The sequence below is a fragment of the Lissotriton helveticus genome, chromosome 5_1 (assembly GCF_964261635.1).
Source record: "Lissotriton helveticus chromosome 5_1, aLisHel1.1, whole genome shotgun sequence".
Lineage (NCBI taxonomy): Eukaryota > Metazoa > Chordata > Amphibia > Caudata > Salamandridae > Lissotriton > Lissotriton helveticus.
The window spans coordinates 337510306-337538096 of NC_136065.1; the positions used below are offsets into that span (position 1 = coordinate 337510306).

The 27791-nt window shown below is 43.7% G+C and overlaps 1 protein-coding gene across 13 annotated transcripts in view; it reads right to left on the minus strand.

Moving 5' to 3' along the window:
* Positions 1–27791, minus strand: part of LOC144754523 (cyclin-dependent kinase 11B-like) — a 431279-nt gene that overhangs the window by 363929 nt on the left and 39559 nt on the right. For all 13 annotated transcript variants that reach the window (XM_078642437.1, XM_078642431.1, XM_078642429.1 and 10 more), the window contains 2 exons: positions 20485–20609; positions 19646–19787 (listed from right to left, as the gene is read on the minus strand). In XM_078642437.1, coding sequence (XP_078498563.1) covers positions 19646–19787; positions 20485–20609 — 267 coding nt within the window. The remainder of the gene's footprint in view (positions 1–19645; positions 19788–20484; positions 20610–27791) is intronic.

Sequence of the window (27791 nt, forward strand, 5' to 3'; positions counted from 1 at the left end):
ATTAGAAACCCCAGTATTTATTAAGGAGAAGAAGTTTGAGTTCTTTTTTGAAGCTGGGGTAGGACTGGTTACAGCGGAGGTCTTTAGGGAGGGCATTCCAAATAAGTGGGGCATTGCCTGAAAAGGAGCGTGACTGAGTGGAATTCTTTTTCTGAAGGGGGGGATAAGTAGGAGGGTGTTGGAGCTTCTCAGTGATCGCGTGCAGCCTGCTTTGGTCAGTTTATTGGAGAGGTATGCCGGTGTGTTTTGGTGGAGGATTTTGTGCGTAATGCAGGCGGTTTTATATGTGGATCTACCTTCAATGGGGAGCCATTTAAGGGATTTAAGGGCAGGAGAGATGTGGTCAAATCGTTTGCAGTCCGTGATAAGCCTAGCCGCGAGGTTGAGCACAGATTTAAGAGGTGCCAGGTGGGTTTTGGGAATTCCGGTGAGGATGGCATTGCCGTAATCAATGCGCGATAGAGCAAGCGATTGGACTGCCAGTTTAAAGTCATCAATTGGGATGAAGGGCTTAATTTTCTTAAGGTTACGGAGGGTAAGGAGGGCTCCTTTGGCAGAGTTGTTGATGTGAACGTTGAGAGTTAGTCGGTTGTCAAGGGAGATGCCCAAGGATTTGACTGAGGTGGCTAGGGACAGGGAGCAGTTGAGGGCGTTAAGGTCTGTGATCCACTTTTGAATGGGGAGCTGGTTGTTTTTTGGGGAGAAAAGAATAATTTCAGTTTTTTTGGGGTTAAGTTTGAGATGGTTCGAGTGGAACCAGGCTTGAATTTTGATGAGGGTGTTGTTGAGGTGGAGGATGTCAGCATGGGTTTTTATCTTATGGTAGAGTTGTGTATCGTCAGCGTAGAGGTGATAGTTAATCCCTGCTTGTTTGAGAATGAGGGTGAGAGGTTCCATGAAGAGGTTAAAGAGAGAGGGAGATAGTATGGATCCTTGTGGAACTCCTAGAGAGATGGGGGAGGGGTTCGAAAGGCAATTGTGGATTTTAATTTGCTGAGCGCGGTGCTGCAGGTATGAGACAAACCAATTATGAGTCATGCCATTAAGGCCGAATCGTTCTTTAAGGACTTTGAGAAGAACAGAGTGGTTAACGGTATCGAACGCTGCGGAGAGATCAAGGAGGATCAGTAGGCTAGATTCGCCATTGTCAAGGGAGTGGTGAATGTCATCTATAATGTTAAGCATGGCGGTTTCTGTGCTGCAGCCTTTCCTGAAGCCAGATTGAAGAGGGTCAAGTAAGTTAAAAAGTTCAATGTGTCTGTCAAGCTGAAGAAGGACACATTTTTCAAGGGCTTTCGAGAGGAGGGGCAAGTTGGAGATAGGACGGAGGTTGTTGAGGTCATTAGGGTCAGCCGTAGGGTTTTTAAGAATGGGGGTGATTTGTCCCAGTTGAAGGGAGGTGGGGACACAGCCGGTGGCTAGGGAGGTGTTAATGATCGAGGTCCAGGCAGGTGTGATGATATGTTTGAGGTTTTGGACAAGTTTAGAAGGGAGGGGGTCTTTAGTGTGGGAGGAGGGTTTAAGTTTTGCAATGATGTCAAAGACATCTCTTTCAGTGACTGGCTGGAAATTATGCCAAGCGGCGTTATTTTTAGGGTGAGTGTTGGGGGGATTAGAATCTTGGAGGGTGGAGGGAAAGGGGGGGGAGTGAGATCAGTATTATGGAGGGTCGTGGAGGGGGCGGGGGGGAGTGGCCAGGAAGTAGGTGCGGTAGGGGGGATGTGTAGTATGGAGGTAGGGGTCAGAGTCGGCAGGAAGGATTGCTCTATTTTTGTAATTTTTTCAGAGAAAAAGAGGGCTATTTCTTCGCATCTGGACGTCGAGGCCATAAGTACAGGCGGAGCGGCTGAGGTTTGATTGCGAACAATGTTGAACAGTTCTCTGGGTCTGTTTTTGGCTTGGTCAAGTTGTGTTCTGAAAAAGGATGCTTTTTGTTTAACCACTTGGCTGCTAAGGCACCTGATGATCTTCCATTGACTTTCCATTGAAATCAATGGAAAGTCCATGACGAGTTACCCTTGTCATTAGCGCTGAAGTGGTTAAGGATGTGTTTTTTGTAAGAGGATCTTGCAAGTCTGAGGCGAGCTAGGTGCAAGGGGGAAGGGTGCAGTCTCCATGTTCTTTCCGTCTGTCTCAGTGAGCGTCTTTCATTGTTAAGCTCCGTATTAAACCATGATTTGGAAGGGACGGTTCTTTGGTTTTTGAGCTTAAGCGGGGCCAGGAGGTCTAGGGTTTCAGTAACTGCTTTGTTGTAGTGTTCAGTAAGTTCATTTGCGTTAAGTGAGGGCGGAATGGCGAGAAGTTGGGCATGGAGTTTGGATTCCAGTACATCCGGGGGGATATTATTCAAATTTCTGGTCAGTTTCGAGGGTTTAGTGGTTTTCGTGGGCGGGAGAGTGGCAGAGACCGCTATAGAGAACAGTATGAGATGGTGGTCGGACCAGTCGATGGGAACAATGTTGGATAGGAGGGCTAGATCTTTGCTAGTAATTATTGCATCTAGGATAGCTCCTTTGGAATGGGTCGGGGAGTGACAGAGTTGCTCTAGGTCATTGATCTCGAGAAGGTTGGAAAGGAGGGTGATAGAGGGATCGCTGCGCTCATTCCAGTGGAGGTTAAAGTCTCCCAGGAAAATGTTGAGGGAATTCGAAAGTGAGGATTGTGTAAGAATGTTGGATAGTTCATCAACGAAGGGATGAGTATTGCCGGGAGGGTTATATATGTTGTGAAGGCGAATGGGTTGGGAGCCGTGAATTTTGAGTTCAGCTTCAAGGTATTCAAGGGTGGAGTAATTAGTATTATTGACAAGGGAAATTTGTAGTTCCTCTTTGAAGATGATGGCAACACCACCGCCAATTCGGATGGGCCGGTCTTTCCTGAGAATAGAATAGCCCGGAGGAGCTAGGAGGTCCAGGATGCTTGTCGAGTGGTCTTTGAGCCAGGTTTCCGTTAGGAACGCAATGTCGATGGATTCACTAAGGATAGTTTCTGATATTTCAGTGGCATGTCGCACAGCGGACCGACAATTAACAAGCATGCAGTGAAGAGGTTTCGGGGGAGTTTTAGGGAGTGGAAGGGAGTGGATGGCTGTGAGTTGGGGAGGAGGCCTAGGTGAGCAAGGTGAGCGGGGAGTTCGGCTAGTCCCCAGTATGACAGGGATGCTGGAGGCCGGGGGAGGCTGGAAATTAGTGGGTGAGCAGTGAGGGTAGGATTTGCAGAGGTCGAGCATCTCCATGGGGGAGAGGGGGCAGGAGGTGCGGAGAGGTCTGTGTGTGCGGCAGTGTAGAGGAGTCGTGCAAAACTGTTTGGGGGTAGCGGGATTCATATGTCTAGTAGAAGCGCAGTTTAACCGAAGTGGGAGAGCTCTGTTTTTGAGGGAATAGAAATCAGATCTAAGATGAGCGAGATCTCTGGTGAGAGTGGCAAGAGCGTGTTCAATGTTGCAAAGAGAGTTAGATATAAGACTAAGGTGGGATATTGGAGAAGGGGGAGGGAGCGGAACGGGATGAGCGATGTTCTTCATAGGGGGTGGTTTGTTGTTGGGAGGGAGGGTGGGGTTCCTAGAAAGGGAGATGGGAGGACTGTGGTAGTAGGGCAAGAGGAGGGGCATGGAGGGGGAAGATGGGTATGTGGTCATCGAGAGTGAAGGAGGAAATGGAGGGGCAGGAGTGTTCGGAGGAACGGTGAGGGACTGGTCGGGGGGGGGGGAGCCATGATAATCAAAGGGAGAGAGGATGGGACTGGGGGGGGGGGGGTGAAGGGGAGGTTCTGGATTAGAGTGAGAGACGGTTCGGGTTGAAGGGTGCATTGAGTTTCGGGGGGACAGAGTATGGGTTTGGGTGAGGAGGAATAGGGTGGAGTAAGAGTGGGAGGGGAAGGGGAAGGGCAGGGAGAGTCAGAAAGGGGGTGGGGGATAGCACTTGTGGTGTGGGAAATGAGGGGAGAGTGAGGGCAGGTCGTATGAGTGGGCGATTGGGAGCTTTGGGGAGTAGGGAGGATCAGGGGAAGAGGAGGGTCCATCGAAGAAGGCCGGGCCAGGGGGTATGCGGGGGGGGGGGTCAACAATTGTGTGGCATTGTTGGACGTGTACATGGTCAGCAGTTGCAGGGCATTGTTGATCGTGGACATATCTGCAGAGGGGAGTAAAGGATAAGGGAGAGGGGTTAAAGTGGAGGGCAAGGGGAGAGAGGGGGGAATGTTGTTGGGGGAATTATGAAGTTGGATGGTCAGCAATTGTAAGGCATTGTTGACTGTGGGCACGTCAGCAGAGGGGAGTATAGGATGAGAGAGAGGGGTAATCGAGGAGGGCAAAGGATGTGTGGGGGGAAGGTCATTAGCGGCATTGTGAAGCTGGATGGTCGGCAATTGTAAGGTATTGCCATAAACAGTGTAAAGTGCCTAAGATCACCCAATGCTAGGCAGACACGGAGACTGAAATGTGGTTTTGTATTGTGGTCCTAAAAAGGCAGTTGAACAAATTAAATGGAATCAACAAAGATGAATTTTGCAAAATAAAGTGTTAAATATGAAAAAGCCTCTGCAGAAATTGCAAAAATGTATTTTATTCGCATGCAGGACTGTCATCTTAGTAGTACATTAGATTAAACCAGTGCAGTCCGTAAACCCTCGTGAAATTTGCATGTGACCCCCTCGTTTTAAACAGGCAAGCAATTATTTACATGTTAATCAACTTGAATGAAATGAAGTATATAGTACATCAGACTAAATCCGCGCGAGATTTATTTTTCTGATAGTTTTTAAACATTATTTTAGAAACGTTTCATCATTAATATGTTGCAACCAGGAAAAAGATTTAGCAAAATACCTCCTACTTAGGAGCCCAGTTTGACATGAAACAGCTGTGTCAGGGTAAGGAGCAGACCCAATGATGAAGCATGCTACTTAGATGTGTGACGGTCTTGCGTCCTTTAAATGAGATGGCATTAAAAACGTTGTATTGAACTGATATGTAATTACTAAGTAGTAATCCGATTCCTTCCTTCCAGGGTTTATCATACCTCAGAGACGGCTGATCGACTTTTAACCGTGGTGGGTCGTACAGTATCTAAATTCCAGCCAAAAATAATTAGAGGTCTGAAAGCTGGATGCTAAACTTTACTTCAATGAGGTAAATGAATGACCTCCCCCTCGCATTTCCTTTGTCAAAATAATCGGACTCTTCCTCCTTTTTCATCCGATTACTCCCTTTCTTTCCACTCTGCTCTCGGGCAGATTGTGATGATATAATGTAATGACCTCCCTTCCAGCCCCTTAGGAACAGCATACCCTTAAAAAAAAAAAAAAAAAAAAAAAATTGCGGCACAAATTTCTGTTCCACCAGCCAATCTGCAGATGTGCCCTTACCTCGTTCAGCCCAGTTCCAAGTGAGTCACTTGTGATTAAGTGCTGCATGAAAGCACTGCCTCCCCCAGCAGCCTGCATGGAAGCTGATTACTCAGGGGCTGGTGGCAGCCACCACAGGGAGGTGGGCAGTGCTTAAACTGGACAGTGGTAAAAGGTTAGAATACTACTGAGCTTCAGTGGCTTTTAGAAATAATTTTATAAATATGCCCCTATGCTTGTAATTATATTTCCACAGTGTTTACTACCCCAGACAAGGCGTTGGTGGTCATGTCACTGCTGTTGGCTCGCCACAAATTACTTTAGTGACAGCAAATGGAGGGCTGCCAGCCCTTCGGAAAAAAATAAGGAATATGCTACTTACTTGGCATGTAGGGCTGCTGACATTCATATCGCCCACCTGCCTCCCCGCTGCCTGTCGCAGCTGCAGCACTCACACTTTGCATGGACATCTCTTACTATACTATACTCCATCTCTGCCACAATGGCGAAAAAAAATCAGGGGGTTGGAGAGGATGCCCATGTGCACTGTAGTCCGAGGGAGGAGCCACCTATCTCGTGATACTTCAAAGACTCTTCCAGGACAACAATGTGCAATCATCCGGACCCAACACTAGGCGGCGATCTATGCACAGATATGAATGCCAGCAGCCCTACATGCCAAGAACAGATGCATACTGGTAAGTGGCATATTCCGTTCGAGGCATGTGGGCTGCTGAATTCATATCTGTGCATAGAATGTACAGCAGTATCTCCCCTAGCGGTGGCTGCCTGTGCCAGCTGCAGCAGTCTGAAAAAGAGTTTTGAGAACAGCCTGTCCTACAGCAGTTTGCTGTTTGGAATGTACATCCACGCAATAGTGTTTGGTAAATGTATGTATGGTTGACCATGTGGCGGCTCTACAAATTTCGTGTAACTCTTCTAAGTGAAGTAATGGCAATTAGGAAAGCCACCTTCCAAGTAAGAAATTGTAGTTCGCATGAGTGTAGTGGTTCAAAAGGTGGTCCCATAAGTCTGGTTAAAACGATGTTTAGATTCCAGACAGGTGAAGGTGGGTGTTTTGGTGGAATTACTCTCCTTCCATAAATGCCTTTATTGCTGGCTCTCTAAACAGTGAAAGTTGTAGCCTGTTTTGGAGGTATGCTGCCAACGCAGCTAGATGTATCCTGATGGATGGGTAGGCTAAATTGCAACTTTGTAGGTGCAGGAGATAGCAAATGATGTTTTGTGTAGAAGCATCTAATGGGTTTATGTCGTTGTTTCTGCAGTAAATGACGAAACGCTTCCACTTGGCCGCATAACATGCCCTGGTAGTGGGTCTTCTTGCCTCCTTGATAATATTCATGCAGTCTGGAGGCAAGTTGAGGTATCCAAATTCTAGGATCTCAGGAGCCAGATCGCCAGGTTCAGCTGTTGCGGATCTGGGTGTTGGATTTCACTACGGTTCTGAGTTAGAAGACTGGGTGTGAGTCACGGTCTCTGATGTGGCACCACTGACAGTTCTTGGAACGTTGTGTACCATGGTTGCCTTGCCCACATGGGAGCAACTAGGATTAGCGTCAGCGAATGTTGGCGCAGTTTGCGTGCCACTAGCGGGATTAATGGCGCTGGGGGAAAAGCGTATGCAAATTTGCCGGACCAGTTCATCCATATCGCATTGCCCTGCGACTGCGGATGTGGGAACCTGGCGGCAAAGTACTGGCATTTTGCATTTTCGTTTGTGGCAAACGAATCTATTTCCGGTTGTCCCCACTTCCGGAAGAATGGTTGGAGCACATTGGGGTGAATCTCCCATTTGTGCATTTGTTGACTGTGTCTACTGAGCAGGTCGGCTATTTGATTGTCCTTGCCTGGGAGGTGTTCTGCCATGAGGAACACGTTCCTCTGAATGGCCCATTTCCACACTCTTTGAGCCAGGTGTGACAGCTGTGGGGAGTGTGTCCCTCCCTGCTTTTGAATATAATACATAGCTGTCATGTTGTCCGTCCGGATCAACACAGTTTTGTTGCATAAGTGTTTCTTGAACTCTTTTAGGGCTAGGAAGATCGCCATCAACTCTAGAAGATTGATGTGCATCTTTTTCTGTTGTATAGTCCATAGTCCCTGGAGTGTGTAATGCAGGACATAGGCTCCCCAGCCTAGCAGGGATGCGTCCACTGTCATCACTATTTGAGGGACAGGCTCTTGGAACAGTCGTCCTTTGCAAAGGTTTTGTGGATTCCACCAATGCAGAGAGTTGTATGCACGACTGGTCACCAGCACTAGGTCTTTCAATTGTCCCTGAGCCTGGTTCCACTGCCTTGCTAGGCACTGCTGTAGCGGACGCATGTGTAGTCTGGCATGAGGGACTATAAATATGCACGAGGCCATCATGCCTATTAGTTGCATAAACACTCGAGCAGGCAATGAGTGTTGTGGTCTGAACTTTTGGATTAACATCTGCATACTGTTGATGCGTGCTGCGTTGGGGTATGCCTTTGCCGCTAGTGTATCTATTGTCGCTCCCAGGTACTGTTGGACATGGAAGGGTGGCAGGTGTGATTTTGGGTAGTTTAGCGGGAAGCCTCGACTGTGCAGGAGATGAATGGTTTTTGACATGTGGCTGGCACATTGCGGAGCCGATGGCGCGTGTATTAGCTAATCGTCCAGATATGGGTACACATGAATGTGTTGTCTCCTTAGATGTGCCGCCACTGCTGCTAGGCATTTGGTGAACACCCGTGGGGCTGTTGTGACACCGAATGGTAGGACTTTGAACTGGTAGTGTTGTCCATGAATAGTAAACCTTAGATACTTTCTGTGAGCAGGGTGTATTGGTATATGAAAGTATGCGTCTTTGAGGTCTAGGGTTGCTAGGAAGTCTCCCTGACGCAGCAATGGCAAGACTTGTTACAGAGTGACCATGTGGAAATGCTCTGACAAAATGTACAGGTTGAGGGGCCTGAGGTCCAATATTGGTCTGAGAGAACCGTCCTTTTTGGGAAAGAAGAAGTATAGTGAGTATACTCCTGTTCCTTGATGTTGAAGTGGGACTGGTTCTATGGCCCCTTTTGCAGCATACTGATGACCTCTTGCTGCAGTAATGTTATATTTTCCTGTGACATTGGACGGTGTATGGGTGGAATGTTGGGTGGTGTTGATGTTAGTTCTAGGCAATAGCCATGTTGGATAATTTGCCGGACCCACTTGTCTGTAGTGATGTTTAACCACAGTGCCAGGAATTGTTGAAGTCTTCCCCCGACCGGTGTTATATGGTCTGGGGGTAGTGCCAAGAAGTCACTGTTTGGTGTTAGTGAAGGATCTATTGGCATTGCCTCCACGACCTCTGCCCTTGTTATTATTACCTCTGTATCCACCTCTGTTAGTGTTTTTATTGTATGTGGATTGCGTATTAATTTTGTATGTGGAGGATTGCTGCGATGTGTTACCTCACGCTCCTCAGACGAGCGACGAAAGGAGCTTCTGTGTTGCTGGGACTGAAGAGCCCCCATGGACTTTGCAGTGTCAGTGTCCTTTTTCATTTTGGCCAGAATTGAGTCAACTGCTGGACCAAACAGAAAATCTGGATTTATAGGCTGGTTAAGAATTGTGGCCTGTACTTCTTTTTTAAATCCATATATTCGCAGCCATGCATGCCTCCTAAGTAGTACGCTTGTGTTAATAGATCTGGCAGCTGTATCTGCCGCGTCTAGAGCACATTTAATGGAGGCGTTGGTGATGAGCTTTCCCTCCTGTATGAGTTCATCAGCCTGGTCTTTGTACGGCTCAGGTAAGTGTTGGAGAAGTCCCTCTAAAGTATCATAGTGTGCCCTGTCATATCTGGACAGCAAGGCCTGAGTATTGGCTATTCTCCATGAGTTTGCTGCTTGAGCTGCTACTCTATTTCCTGATGCTTCTAAAATCTTGGACTCCTTTTCAGGAGGAGCCTCTCCAGTAGTTTGTGAATTAGCACGCTTTCGTGCGTTGAATACCACTAAAGAGTCTAAAGGTAGCTGCCCTTTGATGCAAGTAGGGTCTACTGGTGGCGCCCTATACTTTTTTTCTATCCTTGGGTTGGTAACACGTGCCCTAGCAGTGTCCTTGAATATGTCATTTGCGTGCTTTAGGGCGCCCTTTAACATGGGGAGCGTTTTGACACTCTTTTCTGATGTAGCCAGCGTGTCAAATAGAAAATCTTCTTCTATAGCATCTGAGTGCATATCTACATTATGGTAGCTTGCTGCTCCATCTATTAAAGAGTTAAAAGCCACTGTGTCCTCTGTGGGTGATGGTTTAACTGGGTATACAGTAGGGTCTTCAATGGGTAGAGTCCCCCTAATTGTCTGGCTCTCTTCCCCCCCCCCCCCACGGTTGTGAATTGGGGTCTATATATGGGTTTTGTGGATATCCAAAACCCAGTTCTGCATCCTGATCTTCATCTGGGTGATGGTCAGAGCGTGCAGGTGAGTATGGGGCATATGGAGTAGTAGGCATAGCTGGGGAGATAGGTTGGAAAAGAATAGGAGAGGAAGCACAGTCCCTTTTCTTTTTGAGAGGAATTCTAGAAAAGTCTTCAGCAGGAACTGGTCTTTTCTTCTTGGTATAAACAGTCACTTTCCCAGTATTTGGGTCAATATATAATTTGGACTGATCCTCTGTGGAGGGGTCTGGATGGATGAGCTCCTCTTCCACAGTGTTGTGCCTTGGCACCGATGTCTTTGGTTTGACCTTTTTCGGTTCGATGCCTTTAGATGGTTCGACCGGTTTTGGTGCCTGTATCGGTTTTTGAGGGTTTTGTCGGTCCGATGTCTTTTACAGGTTTCATCACTTTTTTCGGACCGAGCGGCCTTGTCGGTTCGGTAACTTCTTTCGGCTTTAGAGGTGTCCTCGGAGCCTGCGGCTTTGGCTCGATGCCCTTCTTCGGAATGATGGGCGTCGGCTCGATGGGTTTGGTCTGGTGAACCTTAGGTTTCGGTTCGACGACCGCCTTGGGCGTAGCCCTTTTGTCTTCGGTGACAGGCTTTTTCCCTTTTTCGACGGTTGAAGTCGATTTGGTCGATTCGACGGTCTTTGGCTTCGAAGGTTATTCTGGTATGGTGACCTTCGGCTCGGCGCCCTTTGGTTTTGTGACATTCGGTTCGACAACGTTCGGTCCGAAGGCGGTCATGTCGATAAGTTTCGGTTTCGATGGAACCGGCCTCGGAGTACGTGTCTCAGAAGGCTCTTTTTGTATGTTCTTAGCCGGGCGGTATGGCGGGGCTATAGACCAGTTTTTTGATCTTGGCTAAGGCCTGATGGCGATGCCTCGACCTGAGTCTCTGATATAGGTGTAGTGTCTATATGGGGCGGTGTACTCACGGTTCGCCCCTCGTGGTCATCGGAGTAGTCTTCGACAGCTACGATGTCTTGATCATAGTCTTCGATATCGACTATTTCTTCCTCATCTTCGATATAATATTGAGAGTTGTGCTCGGAGTATTGATCGTCTTGATCAGAGTCTTCGGCGTGTACTAGTTCTTACTCATCGTCAAAGATATTCTCGGGCTCCGGTGCCGACCTCTGCATTTCTTGCCTCGCCGCTATCCGATTCGTCTTTTTGGATCGGAACTGGGCACAAGCTAGACAATTATCTTCATTATGATCTGGAGATAAACATTTGTTGCACACTGGATGCTTATCTGTGTGCGGGAACTTCGAGTTGCACTGCGGGCAGTATTTGAATGGGCTTCGTTCCATCGACCATCGGTCCACGTGGCGTCGAGAAGGCCTAATAGCCCGATTCGACGACCGGAGTGCAACAAAGGTTGAAGAAAGTTTTTCGGTACCGATCGCTAACAATACCGACGAAAGCGAAGGCCTTTTGGCCTTTTAGAAAAGTTTTCTTCGATTCCGAACTTGGAGTGCTGGAAGGTGCATCCGAACCCAATGGCGGAAAAAAACAATCTGAGCATGCCCATGCGCACTGTAGTCCGAGGGAGGAGTCACCTATCTCGTGATACTTAGAAGACTCTTCCAGGACAACAATGTGCAATCATCCGGACCCAACACTCGGCGGCGATCTATGCACAGATATGAATTCAGCAGCCCACATGCCTCGAACATAATATTAATGGCAGGCAATAGTCTTATCTTATACAGTAAATTGCGACCCGTTTAATGAATGTTGTAAAATAAAGAGAATTTTGGTTGCTGTTATAAGTTATAATAAAATGTGATTTTTTTTAATAGATATGTAATCAACAGATCTATTATTGCCAAACAACATCTTTATTGTTACTAAACTTAATGGAACTCATTTATCAACAGCAGAAAATATAAGTGAACCCTCACGGATTCCAGCCTGTGAGCAGTGTCAGACAGAGATCCCTGAAGTGTATGCATTAGCCCACTTAGCCTGGCACTGCTGATCATCTCACCATGTGGCATGTTGATGTCTTTTTGACATCAGCACTAGGATTCTTTCAAACACAACAGTGTGCGTTTGTGAGCTGCACTCAGCAGTGTGCGCATCTACCCGTGAACCGAGTGAAGTTCCCAGTTTCAGATTTACTTGTAGAGCTGTGCAGTGTTTGAAATAATAGTTATTTTGGCAGAGTTCTTTATTGGTTCTTCCAACAAAAGTGTGTTACTGTCTCACTGCCCCAGACCGGCCTGCTGGTCTGCTGGCCTCAGGCTCCCAGCGATTCTCAGCTAATCTGTTTAATAATTGCTTACACTACCAAGATGTGGCAGGATTTTTTTAAGCACCTAACAAGTTTATTATTATATGTAAAAAGTAGGTGTATACATAAACTCACTTATGCAATGCTTTGCTTATTTTATTATTTACGTGCGTTTATGAAGCCCGTAATGCTTCTGCTTTATAAAATGTTTTCTCATACTGTATGCTACAGGATGTGGCTCACGGCTAGACCGCCAACTTTGGAGTTGGGAAACCAAGGTACGAGCTTCGGGGTCGACTCCACATCCTGTGAGTCTACGCAAATCAAGTTATCTCCGCGCGCCTACCCAAAAAAAAATATAAAAACGCTTCAAATTTTCTCACTTAGGCAGAAAAACAGCACTCCGGAGGGTCAAGTCCAACAGTTTCTTTAATCAGGAGCCACACAACAAACGCGTTTCGGCATTTAGCCTTCGTCAGTGTCAGTGACCCTGTACACATTAGCTGTTAATAAAGTTACTCAACATAGTGGAAATGGAGAAGGGACTAACCCCTCTGCAAATATCACAGCGCCATCTTGGAGTGTATATTCTCACATTGTATTCACATACAGATTATGTCACCGTAGATCGGTTCATATGAGAATGCAGAGGGTATACATGCATTATCTGATGGAACATACCATACAATCTAGCGGTGAATCGGCTAATGTCCCTCCTTACTTAATCCACATAGTTGTAAACTTTATAAATCAAAGCGAAACTGAAAATCATTACTATAGTTCATTACTTTACATCCTAATCAACAGTGTGCAGCTAAACTCAAGGTTCACTTAAAAAGTTCCACAATTTCATTAGTTATTAGATCTTATAACTCATGTTACCCCTGTACCCAAAATCATACAACAGGGGATAAACATTACATGTGGAAATCAATGATTCTTATATCAGATTCGCCAAGCAGCATGTTAGACAATATGTCATACAGTTTACTCTATTCACTTCCCTAAGTGGACTGCCATCTCTTCCCCACTGTTTAATCCTCTAGGGTGTTTAGTCGATAGATCTATAATATATCTCGACTCTAGCCTACGCAGCCGCCTGTGACGGTCCCCTCCTGTAGCTTTCAATGGTACAGAGTCCAATCCAAAATACTGCAGCTTGCTCCTATCCTTTCCCATGCAGTTCCGCAAAATGCCGAGCTACCGGATAGGCCGGATCCGCTTTATCGATAGCTCGTAGATGTTCCAGTATTCTCATTTTTAATTGGTTGATCGTGCTCCCAATGTAGCGTAAGCTACATGGGCAGACCAAGCAATAAACTACATAGGAGGTACCGCACGTGATTAATTTTTGTATTTTCATGGTCTTCCCTGTATCCGGTATATCATGTGTGTGGACCCTTCTACTAGCTGCACAGGCCTTGCAGCGACCACAGGGATAAAATCCCTTCATTTCCCTTAAGGTATTGGTCTTCGGAGTGGGTTTCTCTAGATGGCTTCTCACCAGCATAGCCTCTGCTGAAGGTAACCAAGGGATGCGGTGGCAAGTCGTCCTTCAGCACACTATCCGTCAGGAGAATGTGCCAGTTCTTCCTCAACACTGCTCTCAATTGATTAGCCACAGATGACTATGGGGTTATCATCCTGAATTTCCCCTCTTTTTTGGTGAGGTCACTACTAGGAGGTTTTTTACCTAAAAGATCTTTTCTCTGGATTCTTCTCACCTTCTTAAGAGATACATATATATATAATATAATATATATATAATATAATATAATATATATAATATATTATATATATAATATATATAATATAATATAATATATATAATATATAATATAATATTATATATAATATAATATATATAATATAATATAATATAATATAATATAAATATAATATAATATAATATATGTCCTTGTGTAAACCTAAGTGGTGCTTATGTAAAGCGCTCAAAAACCTTCAGGTTGAGTTTGCGCTGTACAATTCTGAAAACAAAAAAAAAAGGTCTTGAAAGCACTTCTACTTCCAGTTCTAATCTGCAATTAACTGCTGGATGGTAACTCTCCTACACTGGTGCGATATCTTCATCTCGTTAAAAGAACAGACTATGAAACACTACCCTCAAGGTGGCACCACTGACACCCACACAGCTGTGCGGATCACTCAGTCCAACCTCTACTCCAGCTGTGCCATTACAGGGCACAGCTCCGGGGCCCTGGAGCCTGCAAGGGGCATCTGTGGTGTGTCGAAAGCAACACAAAGGAAACTCCAAGGCAGCTCAGTTTCCAAAAGACCGGTTTAATACAGAAATATGACCTACAACAACGTCCCTGCCTACGAGCCCCTAAAGTGACTGCATCAGCTCACAATCTTGAACACTACTGTGTTCCCCAATAGGACAGTCTGTGTTCCATTACAGAAAAGAACACATTGGCATGACACCATACTGGTTTACATGCTACACCATCCTCCGGCAGGGCCACCTCCCAGAAACCCCATAGCATACCCTCCCATCAACTCCATAGCATACCCTTCTGTTTAGAGCGGCATCCACTTCAGGGACACCGCACTCTGTTTTTTTTTACTTAAAAGAGTGCAGCATTGCTTCAAGGACATTGCGCTCGGGTTCTTTATATATTTTTTAATTTTAACACTGAGTGCGGTGTCCTTGAAGCGGGCGTTGCGCTCAGTGTTACAGTAAAAAAACAAAACAGCGGGGTGTACCTAAAGTGGATGTCGCGCTAAACAGAAATGTAAAACATAAATGAATAAAGTGAGCGAGGTGTCCCTAGAGGGCACCGCGCTCTTTATAGTGGTAAAAAATTTTTTAGAGCGCATAGCGCTGCAGCCATTGTCCCAATCTGTGTCCAGTTTCAAAATAGTGCGTGCTTACCCACTAATTGAAGGAGACAGTGTAATGCCGCAAGTAAACGATCCCGTTCGGATGGGAGGTCCCAAAAGGAGTCAGGGCGGTAAAAAGAACCCTAATTTTCAATCAGAAGCCAGCGTTTACCATAAACAATGATGCCAGCCAATAAAAAAGATGGGCGGGGATTCAACTCCACTTCTAAAACCTACCCTACTACAATATACCTCGCACAGCGAGCTGCGCATGCGCGTGGCATCGCTAGGTCTGCGAAACCTAAAAAATTTCAAAATGGCACAAGCAGGCGCCATGGAAAAAGTATGATACATTCCACTTTCCTGGAAAAGCTCTCACTTTTAAACACCAGGCTCCCTTAAAAACACAGTGTGACATTAGACCTCAGTCTTTGAAAGCCCAGCAAATGTGACGAGATAAGAAGAATTACAGGCCTGTTTATTAAAGAAAACGAGTTTCTGGAAGAATAATGTAAACATGGCTTTGGCACAGGAAGGTCCGTACTCGAGCTGTACAGCCTAAAGCAAATAAAGCCAGCAAATGGAGCACCAGAAACAAAGCAAATGGCAAGCAACAGGCAGAATGAATTGCTAGGTCAACTTTCTAAAATTCCCCAAGATGTCTTCGCATACCCAGCAGCTGCACCGTCTGGTAGGCTGCAACCTAAACAAGCACTTGTAATGCAACAGGTCTCACATTTGTGAGTTTGAGCTATTGGCATTGTAAAAGACAGTCTTTTATTTATGTATTTTGAAAACTAATGCTTGTTTTGGTTCTTCGGAGAGTATAGTTTAGGTTTAATTTGGGCTGCTGCAGGCAAGGGCCCGGCGTGGTTACTAATAAAACCAGACAAAATAAACCACATGAGGCAGGGGTAGTGTGGGCTGATTGTAAGGGGGAAATACTGGAGTTTGTACGGAGGCAAACGGGGTGAGGGGGAAATACTGGAGTCTTGTATGGAGGCAAAGGGGGAGCAGTAGGAAAGAGCAAGTAGCAAAATAAAGTGCATTTTTTGACTACGGGTTAAGCTGCACAATATTGCGTTGCACCTGCAGCTTTTAAAGTGGTGCATGAATCAATTTAAGTGCTTTGTGTTGTTTGCAGAAGCGCTCCTGTAAAATATTAGTAAATAACCCCGTATTTGTTTATAAACTGAAAAGACCTGGTGAAAGAGGAGATCAGGAAAAGAGACCAGGAGACCGGAGGGAATGGATAGACCAGTGAATTTAAAGAGAGAAGAGATTTAACGGTAGTTGAGAAAAAAGTAGTAAAGATATAAAAAATAAGGAAACTCCAGAAGAACAAATTAAATATACAGAAAAGTAACAAAGAACGTGAGGATGTAAAAGAGCAAAAAAGGAGAGAAATTGAGACCACAGAAGAGCAAAAGAAAAATATTTAAAGGGAACGAGAAAATGTGTGCTGAAGAGCTGTATGAAAGCAGGGCCATCAAATACATTCATCTTTCTGAATCAATAAATTAAGTATATTGAGCTGGGTAGTAGTAGCATTTATTACAGCACTTGGAGAAATAAGTCATACATAACGCGTTACATGACTCACGAGCATGTATGGTAGGTAGGCAGTAGTGGACATGGGGGAGCAAGAAGCAAATGCCTAAGATGGAAGAGTTTGAAGATGGGAGAGTTTGAAGGTGAGAGGGTCGTGGGAGAAGGGCACTGTGAAGAATAGGGTAAGGAGTTGCAGAGGAAGTTTGATCTTGGCCCCCTGATTGCGTCCTGCTCACTGGTTAGGCCACAGCCCTGATCCCAATTTCGCCTGTCCCGGGGGCCTGTTTAACAAAAGATGGGGTATGGGGGGTATAAAACAACGACAACAAAAGAAAATGCTGCAGACAGAGAACGTGCTTAAAGTGAAGGTCATATACAGGTAGATCATGAAGGACATGTTTCAAGCCAGGAGGACAGAGGCTTGAGGCAAACAGGCAGGCAAGGTGAACTCAGATGCAAGCAGAAAATGACAACATATCACAACAACATATCACAAGCTAAGTGACAACAGGCGATAGAAAAACAGGACCAGGAAGTGTGGTGATCTCAAACACAGACACAGACTGTGAACCAAGTATGGGACAAGAGGTGAAAAACAAGATCAAGAAATCTCTTAGGAATGGTAAATGAAAAAATGTAAACTGTCAGAAAAATTAGTACTCCCCAGAGCTATCGTTGAAACTGCATAAGGTAACTAAGTCGGCGTTCTACTTTGTCGCCATGCTGGTGTGCTTTAAATATCACACTTTCAGGGCCATAGAAAGGAGACTAACGTAGGTGAACAGCGAAATAAAGGAATCCTCCTCACCATGTTTATGTGGGTTAAAAGAATCATTACTGTTCCAGACCCATTGTCGAGGGTACAGAGAGTGGAGGAACGTACGTGTAAAAAAAAAAAAAAAAAAAAAAAAAAACAACTTGCTTCTACTAGAAGGTAAAATAAAGAAATAGATTTTTTTTCCTCTTACTTTACTTTTGATGCAATCGCGGCACCCGCAATTGCATCAAAAGTAAGGAAACCGATAAAACACTTTTTTCCTATTTCTTTTGCAGTATAAAAATTAAAGCCAGCGTTGTAGAGCCATGAAAAGACAACTTCATCGCCTGCAGAAAGTGTGAATCTCATGCAAGATCCTCAACTTTTCCCTGTAATTCCACAGAAACAAAAGTGATCGTCCCGCTTTGGCCCTCCCAGCCGCAGAAGCCACCGCAGGAGAAAAGAAGGCTATGTATCTTTCTAGAAAAAAGATGTTTCTCGTCCCACGTTTTTTGCAGACAAATAACCAGATATGACTTAACAAGCTGCACTCAGTTGTTGTCATTAAACTTGGAGGGCAAGACCGCGATATTCCAATATATATCCAAGATAACAGCTTCAAGTCTGGGGGACTGCTAGTCAGGATGTCCGTAGGGATGATGTGTGCACAGGGTAGAAGGGGGATGAATCAGGAGATCGCAAGTATCAAGGTTACCTAGGGGAGCAACGATTAAATGTGTTCAGCCCTGGGGACATCAAAGGAGCAGGTAAAGGTCTCCCTCCGAAGACATGCCCCAGCCAACCTCGCTTCCACACAGGTTGGCTAACTATTTCAGGCTTATAGAACAAACCAGGGGGAGGGCCAGAATCCTAGATGGTCTCTATGATTTGAATGTGCCTAAGATGGTCAAAACACGTGCCGCAATGGTGGGTTTATTAAAGTTCACCACAACACAGTCCCATGCTCACCTGTTCACATCAGTGCCCACCTAGTTTACCCTTCGCACCAATTTAATAGATCCATAGATCTCCATGCCTAAATTGTAATAAAAGTTAAACCAATGAACTACTTTATTTTTCAACTCTATAGAATTTCAGAGTTGGCTTGGTCAAGGGGTGGCTGACATTCCCGAAGACCACAATGTAAGGGGTTGCCTCAGAGGACACGTTTATTACAACCCCTGTCTTAGGGGAAGAAGGGTGTACTGCTAGTGGAATCCAGGCCCTGCAATGGGTGCTAAAGGGTCTGACGAAACAGAAGCAACACCAGACGACAACCTTACAGCCTGGGGTTAGAAAACAATTTTCCGGCTATCCCCTTTCAACTTCCACAAGGCCCGTATAATCTATGGAATACCTCCAGGATCTTCCTTATCCCCCCATTTTCTTTATCTGTACATTTGTCTGCTAGTGCACTCCTTAAAAGATATGCATGTCAGAGTTTATAACTATACCGGCGATTTGCAGCTGATTACCATTGACCTGTCCCCAGAATCCACAGAATTCTTCCAAAATATCAGGCTGTACATTAGTAACTGGATGACTAGCAATCATATTAATCTCAAATCTGATATAAACTGAGATGGTCATTACACACAATACACATCCAAAGAGTCTAGGAGTTCTCATCGACAAGAACCTATCCATGAAACCTCAATTTAGGTCGGTCACATTTTCCTGTTTTGTGAAATTACAACAGATTGGCAAATTTCTTAAATTTGATGTCTTGGTCCAGGACATTCTGGCTTTAGTCCTTTCTAGATTAGACTATGCCAACTCTTTATATATTGGCCACCCAAAGGGCCTAAACCATAGACTTCAACTGATTCAAAACCAGGTTACTAGGCTTATTCTTATACAGCCTAGGCATTGCCATATTAGCCCATTGCTGAGAAAGCTTTACTGTGTTCCAGTGGACCAGCAGTCTATTTTTAAAATGAGCTGTATCGTTTTTAAATCGCATCATGGCAAAAGTCTTTCTTTCATATCAAGAATAAAAAAAAATGCACCCCTAATTGCAACTAAGGTCCACTCACATGAACTTCCTCACAACTCATCATTTAAAAAGAAAAGATTGGGAGGTTCCAGATTTTTTGTTTTTGCCCCTCGCATCTAGAATTCCCTTCCCTCAGAGTTGCGATCTACATCCAACTACATGAGATTCCGGAAACTCTTGAAGACTTGTCTCTTCAGACTAGCGTATGACTAAACTCTTGCCGGCAGTGCGCGGTCTGTTAACCAGCTTCAAGAAATCGGACGGTGTTCGAGCACTATATTAAGCCCTGTAACATAACACAACACATCAGCAATAAAATCTTGAGCAGAACAAGATTTACATAACAAAAAGTGCAAAAACTATCATGAAATAAAAGACAAAAATACAGTGAAGCCCGAGACTGACACTTATATTTTGGTATCAGAACTGCCTTTGGTCAAGGGCTTCTGTCAGTAGCAGAGGTGCATATTGCATTTAGGAAGACTGAACCCTCACCTCTCCCTCCTGGAATGCTCCCTGGCTAAGTCCCGCCTCTTCTGTCGTACCCACTCCATGCGAGCTTTGTCTTGCTCCTCACGTTGTTGTCTCTTCCTACGGTCGTGGTCCCGGTCTTTCTCTTTCGATCGCCCATGTTTTCCTAAGCAAGAGAAACTAATTATATCATGCACAGATACTGAACGAATCGAAGACAAAAAGGAAAATTTAGTCTGCTCTTTAAACCTGCATGTTACAACCTCTTAGTCCTCTTTTTTTAGTTTTAGTTCAGTTTTATGAGCCTTTTTGAAGTAAACAAAACCCAGGATATGTTGTCCAAACTTAACAGTAAACACCAGCACAAAAATAAGAAACAAAAAGTGTACTAGTACAATCCAGGAAAAGATAGTGATAAGTTAAATAAATCGGCTGCCATGAAAGTAACATGGTAAATTGCCCTAACATCAGGAGGGAAAGTTTACCCTCTGGCGTTTTTGTCAAATTCCTATGGACGAGTGAAAACTAAAATTAAATTCGAAAAAAGAAGTGGACGAGCAGGCCGCACTGGGCAAGAAAAATCTCTGGAATCAGCAAGAGATTAGTGAACAGGGGGCTTGATGGTGAGGATACTCTTATCTATCAAAACACATTTGAAGCTAAAGAGGCTTGGAGTGGCGAAGGACTTATTAACTATTTTACAAGCCTCATGCAGAGGCAAAAAATTAAGAAAACCGTGTTAGCCAAAACACTACATGGGGAGCCTTCAACCTAAAAAGCTTGCACAAAAATATGCTGCAATTTTGTAATTCATAAATAGCAATAGCACAACAAAGAAAAAAAGGCAGCTAGGGAAGAAATACCTCCTCCTTCAGTGGAATGACTGCGATGCCGACGTTTCTCTTTCCTCTTCTCATCCTTTCTGTGATGTGTTTTGCGGGATGCTTGCTGTGGGGGTTTGATTGCTAATGAGTCGTCTTCATCACCTCTGAAAGAAAAGGAAAAAAAAAAAGAAACATTTAGTTCAGGAGGTCTTATTGATTTTGATACACAATTTTCACTCCACTACAGACGAAGGGATTTCTAGGTACCTAGCATTTCAAAATGCTTTACTGTATCGAGTTAGAAGGCTGTACAGAAGGACCTTAATGGGCTGATGTGAATACATAAGCAATAAGAAAACTTGGTTAAAGAGGAAAGAATTAGTTTTAAATCATTATGATTAAGTACTAGAGAGGAAAAAGGATGAAAAGCCTCAAGAGAGGATAAAGCCAGGAGGAAATTATGGAATGTAGACAGACAAAAGGCTGTCCTTAATCCCATTAGAAGAGATGTCTCGGCTAAAGAAAACTCAGTGTAAAAAGAATCCGTACCAGCAGCACAGTGATTTTATAAAGGCAATATGTGGCCTAAAAGCTGATTTCAACACCTTTGTTCAACAAACGGGAGAATTCTGTATCTTATTCAAGAATGGTAAAAGGGAAACCTTAATTAACAGCACAGCTTGCATAAAAAATACAATAATTATGGAAAGGTGCTGTGTTTTTTTGGGAGGGTGGGGATGGAGGAGGAGCATTACCTGTAATCTGAACAGGCATGGCTACATTTATCATATTTTGAATACGTAGCCACTAATTAAAAAAGATATAGAAAGGAACTGACAGGATGACACAAATACCAATTTTGCAGTTAGAGCAAAAGAGACAGCATCTTGGAAGTTGCAGAAAATATAACCATTAACTCAACTTTTTGTGTAACTATTTACCTCTTTGTACTGTCTGAGTCTCTGGACTGTAAGAGATGCAAGGTGGACCAGCAGTGCCCAATTATACAGCAAAGTATTTTTTTAGCAAGCTTTAGAAAGATGTTAAACAGTTGTTTGATTCTGGCTGCTAGGTTCTAATTCTACATACCAAATCTAATCATCTACTCACCATAAACAGACGGCTCCCATAAGATATTTTTTCTCCACAAAGTTAGAAGTATTTGGGAATATTCACCCAGTCATGCAATGTAGTTATTAGCAAGGAAAAATATATTTTGCTTTATAAGCAAGAGCTATCTTTTCATAACATGCTTTGCATGAAGCAATTAAGATTTACTATTGAGTTAGTGGGCCACTGACATTGGGGAAAACTGCATTTTGTAGTCCCTGAAACTGTTTAAACATGAAGACTGAGTTATGTAAACATTCTAGGATGTCCAGAAGAATTTACTCGGAGAGCCCTGAGGCTTTTCTGGGCTGAGATCACGAACAAGGCTCTCTTAGGAACAATAGTATTTTGCCTGGTTATACTTTCTTGGGAAAAATATTTTTAGGTGCTTATCGTCTGTCTCTGCAGGTTGTTCAAGTGGATCATCAAACTATTACCTACTACAGTATTCAGTGAAATTCCATGCAACAAAATACTTGGCTGTGGGCTGTAGCACTGTAATAACTACCAATACCTGAAAGCCTATTGTAATTAACAAATTCCTTTCACAACACATAGGTTGGATCTACAACTATCTTTGTCAATAGGTTTTGTGATAAACAGATCCTATGAAATCTAGAAAGACTTTTCCAGATGAAACCTTTACACCTTAGAACACCACCAGCCTATTCAAGTGCATGTCATATACAGAGATATAAAATTACAAATATGTCGAAAAATACAGCTTCCGAAACAATAGACAACTCCTCTGAACAGGCTTAACAGCCATCACAATGAAACCCCCCTGGGCTTATCAGGGAGGGTAGCCAATACCAAAACCTTTTTATCTAGTACAGTAATCTGATATTACATTTAACAAAGTACCAGCCTATATAGCCTGTAACACCATGTGATAACAACCAGCTGTGGAATTTACAAATGCTTTTCATAATTAATAGGCTAGATCAACTGCCTTTGTCATAATGTTTAATAAAAGGCAGACTAAACCTATGGTATGGGACAGTGCTCCAACCAGGTGTTGTCACCATAACCAACCCAGGCCTACTGTTTTGAGCATACCCTTTCCCACAGTTGGCGAAGCAAAGCTCTCTCTCATAAGAGGGTCTATTATGGATTCTCACAGAGCAAACCTATATTCATGGCCTGAAACCTACAGTAACCAACATTAAATGCCTAATACAGTAACAAAATACTGATCTGTAGACTGTGTGGATAAAAATACACATTACACAATACACGATCGCGTGACATGATTAACAGCTGTCTAACAGAAGTATTCTCCTGGCTCCAGCACAACCCGCTTACATGCAATACTGGTAAATCGGAGATTATCTTCTTAGGGCACCGCCCCAGTAACCTCTGGCGTAGTTGGTGGCCCGCTGACATGTCTCTCCCCCCCCCCCCACGTCTCCCGTAAAGACAGTGAAAAATCTAGGGGCGAAGCTCGATGAAAATCTCCCCATGCAGGCACAGATCCAATCTGTGGCTGGGTCGTGTTTTGGCCTGCTTAAGATGCTGAAGCAGTTCCTGCCCCTTTTATCCATCATCCACAGAAAAACAGTGGCCCAGGCATTGATAATCTCCAGGTTGGATAACGTGAATATACTCTATCTGGGGCTGCCTGAGTATCTACTGACTAGACTGCAGGTGACTCGGAACGCCGCAGCGAGAGCCATACTCATGCTGGGTCCCAGAGCCATCATGGCTTCACAGCTGAAGTCTCTTCATTGGCTCCCTGTCCGCAAAAGGATTCATTTTTAAAGCCATGGTCCTGGCTTTTAAGGCTCTTCACGGTTTAGGAGCTGGGTACATTACAAAAAGAGTCCAATTTTATCATCCACGCCGTGCACTCAGGTCAGCAGCACTGCAACTGGCTCGGTCCCCCAGATACTTTCGGGTACGTATTGGGGGTCACTCTTTCCAGGTGCAAGCAGCTAAGTTGTGGAACAATCTACCAGTCGATCTAAGGTTAACTCAGGATCTCCTGGCGTTCAGGAAATCTCTAAAAACGTGGCTGTTTCGGCTGTAAACCCCAGAGCTTGGCTTCCCCTCCGGGCTGAGTCTTCATCCTGCTTCAGCGTCGGGACACTCAATTGAGTAGCTGTGCGCTCTACAAATAAACTTTTAACATAACATTTAACAAATGCCTACTGACATATTGACATATTATTCGGAGACATAACATTATGTACTATCATATTTCATGATACCCTGATCTAGAATATAGTCACAATAATTGGCTTGCCGCCATAACCAACCCAGTCCTGCTGTACTGAGAAGAAGCTCTGTCACAAGCCAAAAAATGCAACACAAGCAGCAGTCCTTTTAGTGAAAGAACACGTTTGGCCCAACAAATCCTGTCCTCAAGAAAACCAACATGTGGATGGAGTCTAGGCACCTCTTCTCGGTGGTCTATGAAAGCTTTTTTCTTTGTCGATTGCATAAAGTAACACGACAAATGCACTTTCAAGCTAGACCTAAAACCCTATGCAGATTAGTATAGTCTTGGGCCTCCTATAATGCTGTCAAATACAAAACTGAACTCGGTAGTCTAAAGGCAATGATGGAAGCTGAGGTTGCTGAGACTTCAATGCATTTTTCACGATAGCCACGCACCTGTGCTGCTGCCAGAGAAAAACAAACACTTACAGGTCATGTGTGGCCATGAAAGTTCATGTAGGGCAGCCATATTGCTGCTGGCTCAGGCAGGTGGACAAATAAACAAAATCACAGCTCCGTGAAGGGGACACGCTTTCTTCTGTGGAAGTATAAAACCCATGCTCAGTCAAAATGTGTTCTCTTGGGTACCCACATTTGGGCGGAGCCGAAGCCCCTTTCTGTAGTAGCCATGGCAGATCACATTAAGACTGGCAACAGTCAAGCCATATCTAAAAATGCAAGTAGTTTCACTTTGTGCTGACAATTTCCTTTTTCATATATTGTATAAACACAGAACAAGCAAAGCCAATAAGTCTTGCCTACTCGTGGTATTGACTTTGACAGAGTGCAGTAGAGTGCAATGGAGTAGAGTTGCCCAGCGTGCAATGGCACAGAGTCTAGTTCAGTGGTTGAGAGTGCAGCCTTGAAGAGTAGTGTGTCAGAGTATTGTGGCATAGAGCGAAGTGGGTAGAGTGCAGGGGTGGAGAGTAGTTGGCGTAGAGAGAAGTGGCTTGGATTGCATAGATTATGAGTAAGGCTTCCGGTTTTCTGTTTTTAATGATTTTTACAGTTAAATACAGACCAAAATCAATGCATTTCCTGTGTGTATTTATTTTTAAAAGCGAAAAATACTGATAGTAGTGTTTCTTCTAAGAGAAAACCCATGCTGTCTTTCATGAATTCCATACAACAGCTGAGCAGATAGAAAGCATGGAGAGTTGAAAAATAGGATGAGATTTCCTTGAATAAAGGCATATGCTAACATATTTGTAGTAGTAGTAGTATAACGCTAATATGCACCTTTGAGTATAGTCTTTTGTTATACGTGACTGTTTAATTTGCTAAAGCATGACAGGCATCCATGTATGAGTGCGCGTCCAGAGTTAAATAAATGTGGAAATATACCATTTTACAGCTATATCTATTCTCAAAACACAAAATAAATATGGATAACACCAATGAGATGGTCACAAAATAAATATGGAGAAATACAGATGGAAATGATAAAAAAAAAAATACCATAAAACCGGGTGCCCTAGTTATGAGTAAAGTGGTGCTGAGTGCATTGTCTTTTTTTAACATGGTTTAAAACTTTATTGTTGGGGGAAGCTGCTGGGCCCTCCCCATTTTAACAAACATTGGCTAAAAGCACAAATATTTTTGGGTCTCAACAAGCACACACTACCACAGTAGTTCCCGGCACTGAACAAAACCTGTGCTGATATGCTCCTGGTGATAGAGCAGAATGCTGCAACTCACAGTGAAGCCAGTTGATAATTTAATAAAAATAAAAGGTCTGACCTATTTAAGGGTTCAATTCGTAAAGAAAGTCAGAAAAGTGCACTCATGGTATACATCTTTGCTTTAATGGAGATTACAGCTTTCATGAACTCACAAGAATTTACAGAAGTAGGCCAAGAAATAGCACTCCTAGAAAATATTTGTAAACTGCATTTTACCAAAGGCAAATATACATGTGTAGATTTGCTCATGTTAAAATCTGTTGAGTGTTTACAAGTTCACTCACCCTCACAACCACTTTTTCCCCCAACCCTGGAAGAAGTTTTACTTCTGCCCTTATCAGGAATAGATTTCCAACTTTTCTGAGAATGAGAAAAGATTAGATGAGAGCTGGTGAGAAGGCTTAAAACATGCACGTTAGTAGGTTTACACAGACCAACTATTGCTTACCACTACCTCTAGCCCCAGTATTTAGATGTGCAGAAAGGTGGCAAAATAAGAGAATTGTTAGTATTCAAACCCTACTATAGTATGACCCCAGGCATAAACAGAGAAGCTATTATCAGAGCTCTTCAATAATGAGATCGCTGCCTTAAGTTGTCGCTGCATTACATGGCACCAAGGGGACAAGTGGACTTTTTTTGTTTTACACGACAAGTAGATTTACAAATCAGCCTGTCCCATCGACAAGTAGATAGGTTATTAAATTCCACACCCCTGCCTAATCCAATCAACTAATCAGAACCAAAGTCCTCTAGAAACCCTAGTCCTGAGAGCCAGTCAGAACCCTAGCCCTATCAACCAATTATAACCCAAACTGTAGGTCTAATAGAAACACTGCCCTGGGGCCTAATAAATATAGAAACTTATGGTTAAAGTAACGTTATAGATAGGTGAATATGGCAGTGACATTAATGTTTTGAATAAAAAGAAAAACTGAAATTGACCAGGGTCAGAGTGGCACAGTGTTGTAGAGTGGCATAGAGTACTGTAGAGTGGAACAGAGTGAAATTCACCTCTTATGAATACTTTTTCATCACTCCCCACTATGTCCCAATTTGACTTTGACAATCAACTACCTAATTTTGAGCACATTTATGGAAGGGTCCTAAGGTATAGGCAAATTAGTTTTTAAAAAGCATGTTGTTCAACTGTCAAAATATTGCTATCTTTGATTGATCTCTAATTTGAAGCACACCTGGCATACTTGTGCTAATTTCGGGCTAACTACTAAGTGGATTTACGCAAATCCAAGCCAGGCATAACTGCATCAATTAAAGTTTTGATTTCATTCTATTCTATAGTATTTGTATAAAGCATGGCTACCCGTGGGCCTCCCAGCACTTTCAAAGCTACCATAGAACAGCCCAGGTATATATAATGACTATAGTACTTATGTATATACGATGGTGTTTATATGATTTCATAATCTCTGCATTTGCACTTTAATACAAGGTATTTTGATTGTATTAGCCATGCTTGAAAAGTTGTGGAAGTTTTGATCACTGTCTTTTAATAAAGAACAATATATTCAAATGTATAATTCATATATGGTTTTGTTTTAATATTGTTTAGTTTATGTTCATGATCACATAATTCAGCAACCTTTGATGTTTTCGCTATCAACTTGCATATTAAAGAATATTTTTGGGGGAAGTTTTGAAATATCATATCACAATTGTTTTTATTGGGTTTGCTGCGTTGTAACACAAATTAACTTGGTCTTATTCTTTGAGGGAAAGGGAATCTTTTTGTTTGTTCTTTCCATACCCGTCCCTTTTCCGTGTATCATAGTAACTCCCTTGTGATTTTGTGATTCACCAAAAGGTTGATACCACTAATATATTTCAACTTTATCCAAAGAGAAATACTACTAAACCCCTTAACTACAAATCAGTTCTAAAAAGATATAGCACATGGCGTAAATTCCTACAGCTCGAAGGGCCACACTTTAGGGGTAAAGACCTTTACATAGACCATGGGTACTCACAAACTTTCTCTCGTGGGCCAAATTTACAGAGTGGTTTGTGTCTGAGGGCCGCACCGGTGGGGGCGGGGTCAGTGGTGAAGGGGGCGGGGCTAGAGCAACAAAAAAAAAACAGTGACCATGAGGTTGATCACAGGTCCCTGCAGCGGACGCCTTCGTCCACTGAGCCACCAGACCCGGCATACACACATCTCTCTCTCTCTGTTTCCCTCCCTCTCTTTCTCCCTCTCTCTCTCCCTCTCTTTCTCCCTCTCTCTCTCTCTCCCTTTCTCCCGCTGTCTCTCTGTCTCTGTCTCCCTCAGGCGCCTGAGAAGGTGGGGGCTGACAGGACTCATACACAGACAGACTG